The sequence below is a fragment of the Clarias gariepinus genome, chromosome 18, assembly GCF_024256425.1.
Source record: "Clarias gariepinus isolate MV-2021 ecotype Netherlands chromosome 18, CGAR_prim_01v2, whole genome shotgun sequence".
Classification (NCBI taxonomy): domain Eukaryota; kingdom Metazoa; phylum Chordata; class Actinopteri; order Siluriformes; family Clariidae; genus Clarias; species Clarias gariepinus.
This window is the reverse complement of record NC_071117.1, coordinates 14,880,890-14,896,484: the sequence shown is the minus strand read 5'-3', so window position 1 is coordinate 14,896,484 and position 15,595 is coordinate 14,880,890. Positions and strand designations below refer to the sequence as shown.

The following is a 15,595-nucleotide window of genomic DNA, read 5'->3' as shown; positions in this document are numbered from 1 at the left end:
GAAGGCCTGGCATCCCATCCAGTATGTATTCTGACCTCAGGCCAAGAAGAAGTGTTTCTGAGAAGCAGTTACTGAAGGTGGGTGAGTAAATAAAATAAATTTATAGAGGTTTGTGTCTCTAAATATTTATACAATACAAAGCAAAAGTCTTGAGTCACCACTTATTTCTTCAAATTAAATAAAAGTTTATGTAACAACCTTAGCAGCAACCTCATTTCCCCTCTCGTCTGTTCCAACCACTCAGCATTCAGCATCACCAGTATAACTAATCACCAGCCTGATCATCTGTCATCATCTGCACCTGTTTCTCACTGGTTCATGCCTTATGTTAGATGGATTTTTTTATACTTGAATGATTTATATATTACTTTGTGGCTTAATAGCCTGGAGAACTATTGAAGACTATAATAAAAATACAGGAAAGTCTGACTCTTTATGTATGCGTGTATGTATGTATAGACAAACACAAAAGTTTTGTACAACACATTTTTATAAATAGAGATCATCTTAAACTTTGTGTAATGAGTGTACACGGGATAGACACCATCCATACTGACCTCCAGATCACTGGAAACAGATACAGAGTTTAGTCTGATTTTCTTTTCCGGATGTTGCGATGGCTGATACACAGACATTAATGTAGTCTGCAGGCAAAAGGTCTACTAAGAAATTGTGCTACAAGATTATCACAGTGTATTTATATCTGTGTGGTATGCAAAAGTAACTTCATTTTGCATAGAAAAAAAAAAAAACCTTTACATTACACAAGCCAGTGATTCCAAAGAGGGGAAATATAAAACGGCTTTAAATTGAACAATACATGATCAGGATTATTAAAAATTTTTAAAAAGAATTTGCTACATATTTCCACCTAAAACCAAGAAAAAGCACAAAAGCTAAAAGAAAAAAAAAATGCGTCCTTCATTAAGGGAAGAGAAAAAAAAGGTAAGGTAAGATCTCACGGTGAATGTGGATCCAAGTTGAATTTTTTTGGAGGTACTGGACTAACTAACTTCGCACGTACTGTAACTCAGATACTTAAAATCTTTTTTTTCATCATCATCATCATCATTATTATTTGCAAATTAAAAGTAGCGGTATCTCAGATTGTAATTAAAGTTTGTATGAGACAAATCATCTTGTATTATGGTGTACACTTATAGCTAAAACATCCATCTACAGTATTGAGAACTTTAATAAAACCCTGGTCTAAGTTTGAGCTTCAAATGCGTGTTACCTTAAGCACAGGATCATATTTTGCCATTTTTTTAAACTGTTTTTGGTCTTAAATCTGTCCATTTTCAGATATTTATTCATAGCTGGTGGTATAATAAACATGTGCACGATGTTCTGTATCTGGAGTATTCGACACTTTATCCGTTTTTGTAACCACTATAAGCTTTTATGCTCATTTTAGCTCCTGTTGAGTCATATACTGTATGTAGCACTATTTTATATCACTGGGAATGTCAGGATGCTTCATTACATCCCTCCAACCATTTACAAGACCCTTCTTAGTTTCATTCTATTCAATTATCATGCTTAGAAGACATCTAGACGATTTTAAGAAGATTTTTAGAAGATTCTAAAGGGACAGTGTATAAAGTTAAGGCTCTCCCGTGGTGTCTGAAAATGCAGAAGAGTTTCAGTGAGTTTAAAAGCATCAGGCAAGAAAGAAAGCAAGAAGATCATCTGTTACTAAATGACATTGAGGTGAAAGTCAGAGATCGAGAGAAGATAAAGAACGACTACATTTAAACTGGTTTCAAATGGGCAGTGGTAGCTCAGTGGTTAGGACTGTTACTGGAAAGTTATGTGTTCATGTCCTGGGACTGTCCGAGAGAGTCGCTGTCGTGTTCTGTGACTTTGCTCAGGTCCGGTACTTGGTTTGGATTCGATCTCACTCATACGGCGCTCGGTACAGAAACACCTGGCAGATGAAGAAAGAGTCCTGTCACATTTCTTGTCTTTTGCCACTTTTATTCTCCATCACAGTGTAAAACTCCTTCTTAACACTCGAGCCGTCCTGAAGAATGGCCTTTCGACTTCGCTGAGTCACAGTGTAGTGGTTATGGCCGTCCCTCTTCATATTATCACAGTGGGAAAAAAAACAAAAACAATCCTAGACGACGACCTGTCGGCGACCGTGACAGGAGCTCAGCAGAGGTCAGAGACGTAGTCAAAGTCACGGAAGCTCTCCTGGTCCTTGCGCGAGAGCACGCGGGGTTCTCGCGGCGGCGTAAGGGTGGGCGCCTCCGTCGTGAATTCTTCATCGAAGTTACTCACATCTTCTCTGTCTCCAATAGTGGGAACGAATGGGGGAGGAAGTTTACGCTGGAGGAGTGCCTCCCAGTCCATATTCTACAAGGAGGAAATAGAGAAAGAGCTGAGTTACAGTATGCACATCTAGTTAAGATTCAATAGTGAATTTCTAAACAGCAGACCCCAGACATAAATAAAAATTTTATTGGTATGCATTTATGCAAAAGCGGAAAAAAATAAAAACATAAAATAATCAGATATGCTGGATCAAGTACTATTTTATAAGCTTTAATAAAAAGGGTGGAAGTTTGGATATTGTTTAATTGTAAAGGCACAATCTGGCAACCTGGACGGACCTATACATCCATTCGTTATGTATAACGATTATCCTGTAAAATGTCGCGAGGAAACGCGAGGAAAGTTCCAGGGAACTTAGGGAACGCTTAAGGCAGCGTATACCCTAAATGGGGTATCAATCAACACCAATTAACCTACCCCATATGAATGTCTTTGAAATGCTGAAGGAAACCTACTAAACACAGAAAGAACATGCAAACCCCACACAGAGCGGAGAAAGGATTTAAACCCCCAACGCTGGAAATGCGACGCAACTGTGCTAACCACTAATCCACCATGATCTCAGGTATAAACTCTAACAGGTCACTTGTGTGATCTACAGGACACGGCAGAGATAAAAGCAGACTTAAGCAGGCGAGTAACTTGATTCTGAAGAACATTCTCCTAGTAAATACTGACATATGTTTGGACTTTGGTCAATGTTTATCAAAAAGCTAAAAACTGGCAGCATTAAAGAGCACGTTAGAGTCAATGCTATTAAGTCGAAGTAGTATTAATCTTGAAAATTTGTAGTAGACGGACCGTAACAATAATATGTCCTATGTGTTTCCTGTAAAAAGTATAATAAACACATTGTCACCCATGTTTCACCTTATTACAGAGACTATATTATTATTATTATTATTACGCAGGAGTTCAAATTCCTCCCAGTGCCCAAACCCTAGCCATTGAATGTAGTTCCTTGAATTTCCTTTTCATTTTAAGACAACCAACATGTTTGACTTGCAACGAACAGAAACTAATCAGCCTTTTCTTCTTTCCATTCGATATGTAGAATAGACAATTTGCTATCTATAGCAACATGAAATTAACTGAAAGATTTTTTTCCAAAATTTCTAAATACAGGGACGATATTAGATGTGGGGGAAATAATTAGATTATGTATCTTTTATGATTCTTATGAATCATTTGTGTGGCAAATTATGTCTTGTTACACTGACTCAAAAAATTATTTATTTTTAATTATTATTCTTTATTTATATTCTTTATTTTTAAGTTTGCATTTGAGGTGGTGATACGTTGCTGTTCCTCTATAATCCTACAGGTGGCACACTCTAAACTATTCACACACTGGCAGGCAACATAGCATACCTACGTCTGAGGGAGTTTCTCAGTTCACTTAGAACTGTAACAAAATCTAAAAAAATCTAAAAAGTTCACTAGGATATTTATAAAATCGTGATACTAACAGAATCGCGAAATAGATTTAATCAGGACAGGAACAGGAACCACCTGATCAGAACGCGATAATATCATATCAGGTGGTTTCTTTTCATTCTCAACCATAGACTGTCATGATATAGCTGTCAGTTATTTTTTAAATACCTAAATAATGTTAAAAATAGTATAAATGTTGGTGAAAAGCCAAAAAAGTATAAAAAGTGAGATGTTTCTTTTCCCTCACCCTAAAGAAAGGCTGCTTCTTAACTTCTTCAGCATCCTTCTCTCCAGAGCCCAGCCTCCTCTCCGGATTCCTCCTCAGCAGCTGTCGATTGAAACATAACACACAGTCAGAATCACGTATCAGTAGCAATTTGGCACTAGATAAAATTTCTTTACCATCTACAGTACATGCCTGCAGTTAACTTATGAATCAGCTTAAATCTTATAATCAGACTACAAACTCACCCTTCTCATTATTCCTATCGCTTCTGACGACAGGAATCGTGGGTAACGGACTTCATCGTTGACTATGCTGTCGAACACCTCCTCTTCGTCATCTCCTGGAAATGGAGACTAGAAAGAGAGGAAAAGAGAACATACACAAAAACAAAAAAAAGGAAGTAAACATTCATTTCCTCAGAACAAAGTTAGTAAAGAATAGTATATATTTTTTGGGAACCGGCATTTACACAACATACGCAAGATAAAAGTTTCCATGTTAAAAAAAAAAAAAAAATTTAATTACATGATCACACCAGTAGTGCATGTCTGTGATTAGCAAAATAAGAATATTAACACAAAAAAAGAACAAAATAATCATAACAATAATCTGTTTCCTCAAAACCCATTTATAATAAAAGTGTAAGGGCTTTCGTTAAAAGGAATTACTTCCATAATAACAATCAATTTTATCTTTTTTTTTTTTCTGTTTTTTTGTAGGGTTTAGTTCCGGAGGTGAACCAGGACATGACTCCAGAATCTCTATTGTCTTCACTAATTAGTAAAATCCATACCACTGTGATCTATACTACAGTATACTGTATGGCATATGTACTGCATGCTTATGTAGTCTTAATACTTTTTCAAAAATTATTTAGTCAAGCCTATCTGTAAATTAAACGTTAAAGGTATCATTAAGACTTTTTACATAACAATTAGGGTTACTAATTAAAATTAGTGTTTTAAATTCTAAATACATTTGCTGTATACTATATTTAGATCCTGTGTATCTTTTTGTCTTTTTTATTCTAAGCTCCATTCTTTGAGTATAAAGTTTATAGAATTGACTTATATTGAATAAAATAGTTGTTACAGAACTTAACATCTTTCCTTAGATATCTATTACAAGTAAGTTTTGAGTAAACAGGCTTTCTGTTCTTGTCTCAGCACGGCGAGACGTGTCAAAACTGTTGTCTGTGGTTATCACACATACAGTACACACGTGATATATAAAGATTAGACTGAAAGACACTCAAGTACTCCTTTAACCCTTTAATGCTGCATGTCTTTCATGTGATGTGTTTGCCCCATAAATACGCCAATTAACTCAATCCGCATGTCTTTGGACTGTGGGAGGAAACGGGAGTACCCAGAGGAGACCCACTAAACACGGGGAGGACATGTCAACTCCTTGCACACAGACCCCGATGCGGGAATTAAGCCCAGACCCTGGAGATGCAAGCGATAGTGCTCACCAAAACACCACCATGCCTTCTAAAATGCTATTCTGTAGTGTTTTTTAAAAAGCTGTAACAAGGAAGTATAACAAGCTCACCTCTCCAACAAGCATCTCATAGATCAGCACTCCGAGTCCCCACCAGTCCACCGCCCGTGTGTAGGACGTATCTGTCAGAACCTCTGGAGCCAGAAACTCCGGAGTCCCACAGAACGTACTCGTCCTGTCCCCGAAGCCCATACCTTAAAAAAGTAACACAAAAAGGCAAAAGTAATCTGAGAAAATAATCTCATATCATATAGGTGTAACTTTATTATATATGTTTTTTACACATCCCACCTTCTTTACACAGTCCAAAGTCAGCTATTTTCACATATCCATCTGTGTCAAGCAGCAGATTGTCCAATTTTAGGTCCCTGGATATTAAAAGAGTCAAAGTCAATATGCCACCTCACGGTTCTAACAAACAGAGAGAAAGAAAGCATACACAGGGGACGTGTCTCGTACCGATAGACAATCTTGTTGTCGTGTAGAAACTGAAGGCCAAGCACCACACAGGCAGCATAGAACCTGCAAACAGACACTAGTTATCATGATGCACCTTCAATCCTACCCTCACACACAGAAATAATGTTACGCATCGGCACCGTACACAGCCCGCGGTTCGTTGAATACGTCGGCATGGATGTGCATCATGAGGTCTCCACCAGCTGTATACTCCATGACAAAACACACGTGCTCCGGTGTCTGGAAGCAAGCGAACAGGTTCACCAGGAACGGGTGCTGAGAGGTGTTCACTATCTCAAAGATCCGCTTCTCACACATCAGGCTGATGAAGTGAACGAGACAGAAGTAACAAGATCAGTAACGGACAGTAAGGACTGAGAATATGTAGTGCATTTTAATTATGATACTCTGAATGGACAATTCCACACCACACCACTAGAGGTCATCGCTGGCTGAATATTAACCAAGTCGGCATCACGACCATCTTTTGCCATTCTTTGGATATTCTTGCTCAGCCCTATTTCAAATTTAATTGATTTCCCCTTGTTTTTATTATTTGCAAATTCCCGCCCACTCGCTAGCTTTCCACGGTCACTAATAGCTAGTCAACTAACAACTAGGGCTAGTGAGTGTCTCCACCAAGATAATTGACCCAGATTTGAACTTACGAACTCTAAACACCTGTGCAGCCCCCAAAAAAGTCACCATTTCAGAAGGTTCAAATGGTAAAAAAAAAAAAAAAATTAACAATGAAAACCATAGCTATATTTAAATGTTGAAAGCAAGAGCATTTCCACACACTCACAATGAGATGAGAACTCACAGGATTGGGACTAAACTCTTTTTTTTTTATACACCAATCCAGAAAAAAAAAAGACTTTAATTTGCTAGAGAACATAAAGATTAAAGGAATGGAAAAGGGTCATGAGGTCAGATTGACCCTATCCCAGATCGATGTGTGTGTCAGGGTAAGAAGGGAAGCGCATGAAGCGATGCACATCATCCATAATGCACCGGGTCCGATGTACAAGCCTCTGGACGCAGTGTTATGATCTGGGGTTGCTTCAGTTGGTCAGGTCTAGACTCAGCAACGTTATACGGCAAAAAAATGAAGTCAGCTGACGACCTGAATGTACTAAATGACATTACAGGTTATCAGTTAAAGGGAGCGCAGCACAGACATATTCCAGGACTCCCCAATTTCCTGTTTTTGCCTTTTCACTCTGGCTTTCTCATTTCTGATCATCTTCTCCCTATGATTTATTCATTTCAGTCCTTGGAAGCAACCGATCCCCGTGTTGTGTGTTACAGCTTTCATAACACTCTAAATGCATTCAGATGCGGACTTGCCTCTCCACTTCATCTCTGGCCACGATGTCTCCTTTCTTAAGTGCCTTGATAGCATACATCAAGCCTGATTTCTTATATTCTGCCAGCAATACCTGGAAAAGTAATTTACAGAAGTCATTTACTGTGGAAAAGCATATGTACAGGTTTAGAAAAGGGGGCAGGTTACAGGAACATGCAGGTTACATGCATGGAGACAACACAAGGGATAACACTCGCCTTGCCAAAATGGCCTCGGCCCAGGACAGCGATCAACCTGAAATCCTGAAGCCCCAATGGAGTTTTCTTCTGTTTACTGCAGACACACACACACTCATTCACATTGTGACACAAAAAAAAAGCAGAACACAGCGATGATGTGCACATATTTCTGCGTGTGAGTGTGTATACCTGCTAAGTGAGTGTGTTCTGTTGGGTCGTTGAGGTGTAGAAGAGTCCTGAGGAGAGCATGGCTCAATCACATGTGGCCTCTCCTGAAACATGAGGAAACATCAAATGTCCTCATACAAACAAAAACACTGTAATATCATCCTTAGAAGTTTTTACAATAGTGGATAGATATTACAAACATCCTCATGACATAATGTTGTTCATCTCCGTTTTTTCTTACCGGAGTCTGTCCATCTGTCATGTCTCTCCTGAGTTCTACTTTCATGGGGGAATCCGAGTCCAGGCTCAGTTTCTCTACAGAGATCTCCCTATATCATACACATGTCCATCCAACCACACACACACACACACACACACACACACATACAGGAAGTGAGACTACCACAGATAAACAGCCTACCCTATACACGACTATGAAAAAAATATCAGTGTCTTAGATTAAGACAAGTTTTGCGATATGAATATGACAAAAGGATAACAATGGGAAACATCTTAAATGAAGTGTTTTTGCAGAAAGGCATTTCCCATTTGCAAAAACAAGGAATGAAAGTGAAAGTTCGAATGGCAGAGACTTGGAGTTTTATAAAAAACAAACAAGCAAAAAAAAAAAAATTGGTAGAAAAATGAGGAATACGGTATTTGCATTCCTGAATATTGCTGTAAAATAATGAGACGACTCAAAATATTAAGGCAAAACATTGATGCAATTGATTTTTGAGGGTTTTTTTTGTTGTTCACATGACTTAATCTTTTATTGTTAGTCAAAAACTATTTAATCGAGAATTTATATTTTTAGCCACATTTTCTCAGCAGCACTGAGCTTTGATTTCAGCTCACAGTCTCCAGAGGACAGTTTTAATGATGCATGTTAGAGTTAAAGGTCTTCTGTCTGACAAAAACAGGAAAAGTATTAGTTGAACTATTAGATCAGTCTCGGCCCGTGCATGAACTAGAAAAACCAAAAGTGGCCTCCTTATCTATCTTGATGCGGTGGGCTTGAATCCTGGCAGAGCAGAGGCTGGCGACAGCTGGCGAGGCTGGCGAGGCTGGCATGTTTGTTTGCCCTCTCATGTTGACCACAGCAACTAATTATTGGATGTGGGTGCATAGCGCTGGTAACAAAAAAACATGTCTAATATTCTCGTTCTGGACTCTGCCAATCCATTGCAGGGCATAAATAGTTATTTACACACTACAGGCAATTTGGGAACGCCAATTCTGCATGTCTTTGGACTGAGGAAACCGGATTACTTGGGGGAAACCCAAGAGGACATGAGACGCTATGCAGGAATCAAACCCTCGACCATGGATGTGCGAATCCGCTGTGATTTACAAACTCACAGATAATTACAAGTTTCAAAAAATAATATTATTTTCTATTAATTACGAAAAATCAGACAAATCAAATTTCTCAACGAAAGCATTTTCACTTGAACTGAATTGCTATAAAAACTCGTTTCAGATTAGCATTAAACCTGTGCAGTGATGTGACACATAAAACACTTCCTTTATTTCTGTATGGAAACCTTTTGCATGAAAATGTTTTTCAGGTTATATACAGTATAATCACCACAGTGTGTAAAATATGCTGTATAGTATTAATATATTATGCATCTGCGCTTCATTTTGCATGAACGTATCCGTAGTGCTTGCATTACCCTGACTGTATTGTGTGAGCTGCATGGGGACTGTAGGTTCCTGTGTTGTTAACGGTCGGAATGGCATTTCTTAAGAGCCGCACCCACGTGCCGATGTCAACGTTCATCTGGCGCGCGCGCAGGAAAGCTTTACCTGTCGACAAACACAAAGGAAATAGCAGACACTTAACACACCACGGAGCGGCAGATGTTTCTGAGAGCTCATCCATTCATTTCCTTCTATTTATCCGTCCAATCTCATTTAATCCCCCCTTTCACTGCCTGATGCCCTTTTTTTTTTAAGTCTGTGTATTTTTATACATGGTTATATAAAGTCTACATCCATAAATGACCCTAACGGAGTGTGAACCGGCGGGGGTGTTTGATCAGCCATTAGCAGTCGGCCTGAAAGCTCAAAGCAGATGAGGTGCAGATGTGGAAAATATGCAGCTACATGTTTATAGTCACACTGTGTCTTTCATATCAGCGCGTCTGTGTGACGTGCGTTACTGAAGAACGAAACGCAGCTAAAGGCATGTCTTAATTGAGAGACATTGCATTGCGTTGGGGGGTTAAAGGAAAGATGTTTTTTTGTGGGATGACGGGTGTTGTGGATTTACCCTGTTGCTTAGAGAACACTTTCTTCTGTCTCTTAAGGCGTGGAACCCTTTCAATAACTGGATTGAAGAACGTCACCTGGAAGACAAACAAACACAAGTTTTTTAAAGGAATGTATAAGTAAAGCTATGTGTGCTTGTAAGCGCATGTGTGTGTGTGTGTGTGTGTGTGTGTGTGTGTGTGTGAACCTCAGCTAGCAGCAAGCCTTGTGGTTCGAGCTCCAGCTTCACTGTGTGTTTCTGGTTATCCAGGAAATCCTCAAGCTTCAGGAATTTCAGTGCACATAGAGAGCGAAAGTCCCTCCAATACACCGCTATCTCCATTTCCCGAGACTACACACACACACACACACACGCACAAACAGAGCACAAAGAAAACATGTTAACATTCTCCAGACTGTGTGCTGGTATAGGAAAATAATCAGCAACTGGGTGGTGAGATTCGTTGTGAAGCAAAAAAGCGTTGATTAATTTTCTATAAGAGCACATTCCAAAAAAAAAGTGTTTAATTTCTTTTGCTAATATCGTTTATGTAAATTAAAAGAGTGGCACGCATGTAACACTTGAAAACATCCATAAAACGATTTCCTGTTATAATTTTTTAGTATGACGGCTACAAACACTCGCCAGCCTCTCGCGCTTTTTTTTCTTTGTTCAGGCTAAAAACTACGCTAGTCATGTTACTGAGAAATCGCAAAGTCATCCTGAACACATTTACATCTTGCAGTGGAAAACTTAAAGCTACAGATTGACTTTAATATTACGTAATCATTGGAGTTATGAGTTTTCATCTGAATTTGCACCATACAGTAGAAAGTTGCTTATTTTTGTCTCTATATGTTTAATAATCGTCCATAATCCTGCTGTATTTCATCTCTGTTGCAACAAGCTGTGACGTCTTCATAAGGAATTTTATTATTATTTTTTTTAATACTCACCCTTTCCAGCTCTATAGGGAACGTCTGGTCCCAGGTCTGTTCTCCGACGGTCCTCCACGCTGTCTGACCCACCACAGTGTTATCCAGCTTCAGCACTGCACTCACCTCCGCTGTACACACACACACACACACAGGCACAAAAGAGATATTAGTGCAATCTTTTCCATTCACTTTAAATACGTCCAACCCAAGTAAAATGGTTTATTAAAAAAAAAAAAATCTAAACCCGATGTCCAAATGCTGTCGATCGGCTAAGACGTGCCTGAGGACCTTTTCTGGAAATACATGATCTTTATAAACATCACCACTCCATATAAGTCCACTATCATACCAACTCTTACTTTCTAATAAACCAAAAAATGATTATGAATCAACACTGAAGTTCTAATTCACACCACTTCCAGCTTTTTCCTCTACTCTCGATAAGCTGAAGCCTCTTCATGGTGTCTCTTATCATCCAGTACAGACTGATAGGGCTGGAGTGTGCTGAAGATATACAGTATATGCAGTTCAGCTATACAGATAAGGTTTTAAACTGTATCACTTCGCACCGTGTCCTAACCAAACGAGCAAGATCTTATCTAAGGCATTTTTACAGAGTGTGTGGCTGTACAGACCATCGTAGCCAAAGATGCAAATGTCAGACCACAGACAGGTCTCGGCTGAGCGTCTACACTTGGGGAAACAAATAAGAATTTTTGCCAATCCTAAATTATATTCCAATATGTGAGGATATACTGTGCAGGTATGTAGAAACATTACGTCTGTGGTCAGTTGACTTGGTAACCGATGGTAACAAGCTGGTGTGAAACAATAACAAAAAAAGTTATTAGATATTTATATCTGTTGAAACACTCCTTGGAATTTTTTTTGATATACTGTATCTACGAGGAGCATTAAAGTCAAACCATCACTTTTGATAATACAGTGTGTAAAAACTGCCTTATTGTTCTCTATATAACCCCTGCTACACTAATACACTTCGCTTCACTAGTGCTTGCGTACAATCAAGGTAGGATGTTTTTTCAGTATGCCGGAGCCATGATCGGACTTTACGTCTGAAACACTGGCCTCTCAGGAACTCCTTTAATGGCCCAAACATGTGGAAATGTCTTGGGCTGTACTGGGGCAGTATGAAGTTGTGTAAAGTCCCACAAAAAACAAATGCTTTTGGGGATCAAACCAGGCCATTTTTCCTGAGTTTTTCGAGAGAAAGACTGTATTGGGCTCCGAGCAACCTCGGCCCTGATCACGGATGTATGGCCTTCTGTAAAACATCTGCACCCTTTAAATGTTTCAAGCGTCTCATCACCACTTTCTACTTGTGATTGAAGTCTCCTGTGATAGATAGATCTCTCAATAGATTTTACACTTCATTCTTAAAAGACTTCATCACAAGTCCCAGTTTGACTTGAACACCCCATGTATAATTTTAACGCCTGATCCTGGAAGGAAATATTGTAAATATGGAATTCTGTATATATTTGAATTATACAGTTGTAAATACTCAGCCTTAAATCTTTCCCCCGGTAAATTAAAAGAAACATGATATGTTTTACAATGTCAGAAATCTAATACAGTATACAACTTTTATTTAGTAAACAGACGCTACAGTATGAGGATATTATGCGGATACTGTTACACACACACACATACACGCAAACACAAACTCACAGGAGAGCTCATCTGTTTTCAGCGTGTTCTTGCCACTGACGCTGCCACTGCGGCTGTACAGGCCTTTCCCGCTGCGCATGAAGGAGCGAGCCTCCACGGGGCTGTGGCACGGCAACACCACTGGGCTGCCACGGCTACGGCCCGGAACCACATCCAACAAATCCTCACAGCCTAGTAACTTCACCTGCAGCATGCCTAACACACACACACACACACACACACACACACACCATGGATTAACTGTAAGAAATTTGACAATAATACAACACAATATTATAACAGTTAAACATCTTAAAATACCGGTGAGAGGAGAGGGTTTGCACAGTGTGCTGTACTGGTTGTGCAGGTAGGGGGTGCTGTGACGCGAACTGAAGGTAGGTGAGGAGGCCAGGACGAGCTCCTCCTTGATCAGACAGGCTTTGGGATGATCTTCAGGCAGATCGGCCAAGCGTTGGTCTAAGGAGACCTTCAGCAGATCCAGCCTCTGTGAGGATTCGCTCAGACGACACTGCGCCTAAAGACAGAGACAGATATCAGCTTGAGAGGACTTCATTATTTATTACTTTTATTATTTAACACAGTATTACTATTTAAATAATTTGCATTAAAGCTTGATTTATTTATAAAGTACTGCGTATTGTGAATTATAATAAAAATTAAATAAGAGACAAATAAGGAAAGGGTGAGGTCAGCATCTTATAAAATGAGACAGGGAAAAAATATGCACACCCTTACAAAAAAAAAAAAAAAAAAAGAGATCCATAAATAAATTTGCTGATTGCAAACGAATCCAAGTAAGAAACGCATTGAGGCAATTAATTGAACTGTTAAGTTATTCATCTAGTGATTTCACCAATGGACACCGGGCACGAAGCATCTGCATAGGAATAAGAATTCTGGATATAAATAAAAAAATGTATAGCTTGACTCTTATACGGCTGTATCGATTTGAGCAAGCTGAAGGTAACAGTGACTAGGATGACATGAAACCTTGAGTGGAACAAGACTCGAAAAGATGCCACGAAACACCACGTTCCTCATTTACATTTACAGTATTTAACAGACACCCTTATCCAGAGCGACTTGAGACATTGCTATCTCATTATACAGCCGAGCGAGCAGGTGACCGTTAAGGGTCTTGCTCAACTTGGTAGTGCTGGGGTTTGAACCGAGGACCTTCCGGTAGCTCAGTAGTCAACCAGAGGTTGCTCACTCACTCATCGTCTATACGGCTTTATTCTGTATTCAGGGTCGCGGGGGGGGGATGCTTGGAGCCTATCCCAGGAGACATAAGGGCACGAAGCGGGGTACACCCTGGACAGGATGTCAATCCATCACAGGGCGCACACACACATATACACACACTACCAAGCACGAGGAGAACATGCAAACTCCATGCACACAGAGACGGGAATCGAACCCAGACCCTGGAGGTGCAGGACGACAGTGCTCACCACTACACCACCATGTACATACACGAACATACTTTCAGCTATACGGGTGTACCTCTGACATGGCTTTTTTATCTTGCACTTTGTTGGCTCCCAGCAGCCTCAGAACATTTTTGGCTCCCTCTGCAACAGCGTGCTCCACCCGATAGTGATGCCTCAGCTCCTCGATCCTCAGCTCTATCCCACACGGGTCGGGCTTTCCTGTAAAAACATTCAACGTTTTCGGTCACTTTCCAACACCAAGGATATCTCTCATGTAGTGCCTTAAGATCAAACCATTTCTCATACACACTTTTTTTTTTCACAGGAGAGTTTCCTGAGACAATACCTGGTAACAATTCCAGAGAGAAAAACAGCAAAAACGCTCATGTGTGAACGGAGAAGGAGGACGGGATGGTAAACCGTTCCAGCAGGCTGAATCCAAACGTTAGCACAGAGCGGCAACAACGGGAGGAAAAGCCAACGAGGTCAAGGGAAAATAACAAGATGAGAAATGTCTGGGAGCTGGAGTGACTCCAAGGTGAAGTAGCTGATAGAAATTCGCTTCAAGGACAAAAATTTTTGCCGTGGCAACGACAATCAAATACACGAAAACAATAAAAATATATGTCAAATTGCTGTGGTATAAAAGGAATAAAAGAGCAATTAGGAGACCTTGTGTGTGTGTGTATGTGTGTGTAATGTTGTTTGACAGAACAAACTAAAAGGATGCCTGTTATCCGAAAAAGTTTCCCTCATTGAAGTCTTAAAAATCAGAGAGCGTGTGTGTTTGGTATCTAACCCCAAATACAGAATGTGGTGCAGGTGCTACAGTATGAATTGTGTGCGTTTGGAACATTTCTCTCACAGGGGGGGTAAAACCAGGGGTTTGTGTGCACGTGTGCGAGGGAGAAGAACTAAAAGAGGAAATTGAATGTGTGAGGAATACATAGGGGGGTGGACGGGGTGCTCATTGGATGAAAAGAGACGCTTTTATGTCCTAATAAGGCATCGCTCTCTGGATACCTTGTACACGACTATGCAACCAGACATGGATATGTGTGTGTGTGTGTGTGTGTGTGTGTAACAGCATGTGTGCATGCTGGGTTAATAACACAGCGTTTGTGTAGACTCCAGGCCCAAGTGCAGTGTTTCCTCTGTGCTCTGGCAGGTGAGTGATGTAATACAGTAGAGTGCAGTTAATAGCATTACACACACAAACAGCCTTTTAATACTTTCGATTGTCTGCCAGCTGGACATCCAACTGCTGCGTATATATTTTTTAATGTAAGACATATTCATATTTCTATATTTAAATGCAAACAAAGCGTCATTGTTTTTAATAGTCGGATTTAACTGCCTGGACTCTTATGTCCCTTTTGATGTTAGAAAATGTATCATTTATGTATTATGTATTGCTTCGTCAATGTATTGCTTTAGAGAAATTATTTAGAATGAGATGTTGTGCAATATTTAATAATGCTGACAATGGAGACTCTTTGCTATACAGAAATGAATGCATTAATGTAGACTAGAGACTTGCTTTGAACAACGGAAAGCGGTTGCTGTAGAACATTTCTAACCAATCAGAATCAAG

The 15,595-nt window shown here is 39.7% G+C and overlaps 1 protein-coding gene across 3 annotated transcripts in view; it reads right to left on the bottom strand.

Annotated features, from left to right (window-relative positions):
* Positions 1 to 472: 472 nt before the first annotated feature.
* Positions 473 to 15,595, bottom strand: part of pkn1a (protein kinase N1a) — a 54,021-nt gene continuing 38,898 nt past the window's right edge. For all 3 annotated transcript variants that reach the window (XM_053476956.1, XM_053476954.1, XM_053476955.1), the window contains exons 5-22: positions 14,075 to 14,220; positions 12,869 to 13,082; positions 12,569 to 12,763; positions 10,895 to 11,004; positions 10,146 to 10,289; positions 9,960 to 10,035; positions 9,361 to 9,493; positions 7,923 to 8,010; positions 7,703 to 7,785; positions 7,532 to 7,607; positions 7,316 to 7,407; positions 6,111 to 6,287; positions 5,966 to 6,028; positions 5,798 to 5,874; positions 5,558 to 5,700; positions 4,249 to 4,356; positions 4,025 to 4,105; positions 473 to 2,361 (exon numbers count right to left, since the gene is read on the bottom strand). In XM_053476956.1, the coding sequence (XP_053332931.1) occupies positions 2,158 to 2,361; positions 4,025 to 4,105; positions 4,249 to 4,356; positions 5,558 to 5,700; positions 5,798 to 5,874; positions 5,966 to 6,028; positions 6,111 to 6,287; positions 7,316 to 7,407; positions 7,532 to 7,607; positions 7,703 to 7,785; positions 7,923 to 8,010; positions 9,361 to 9,493; positions 9,960 to 10,035; positions 10,146 to 10,289; positions 10,895 to 11,004; positions 12,569 to 12,763; positions 12,869 to 13,082; positions 14,075 to 14,220 (2,210 nt within the window). In that variant the 3' untranslated portion in view covers positions 473 to 2,157. The remainder of the gene's footprint in view (positions 2,362 to 4,024; positions 4,106 to 4,248; positions 4,357 to 5,557; positions 5,701 to 5,797; positions 5,875 to 5,965; positions 6,029 to 6,110; positions 6,288 to 7,315; positions 7,408 to 7,531; positions 7,608 to 7,702; positions 7,786 to 7,922; positions 8,011 to 9,360; positions 9,494 to 9,959; positions 10,036 to 10,145; positions 10,290 to 10,894; positions 11,005 to 12,568; positions 12,764 to 12,868; positions 13,083 to 14,074; positions 14,221 to 15,595) is intronic.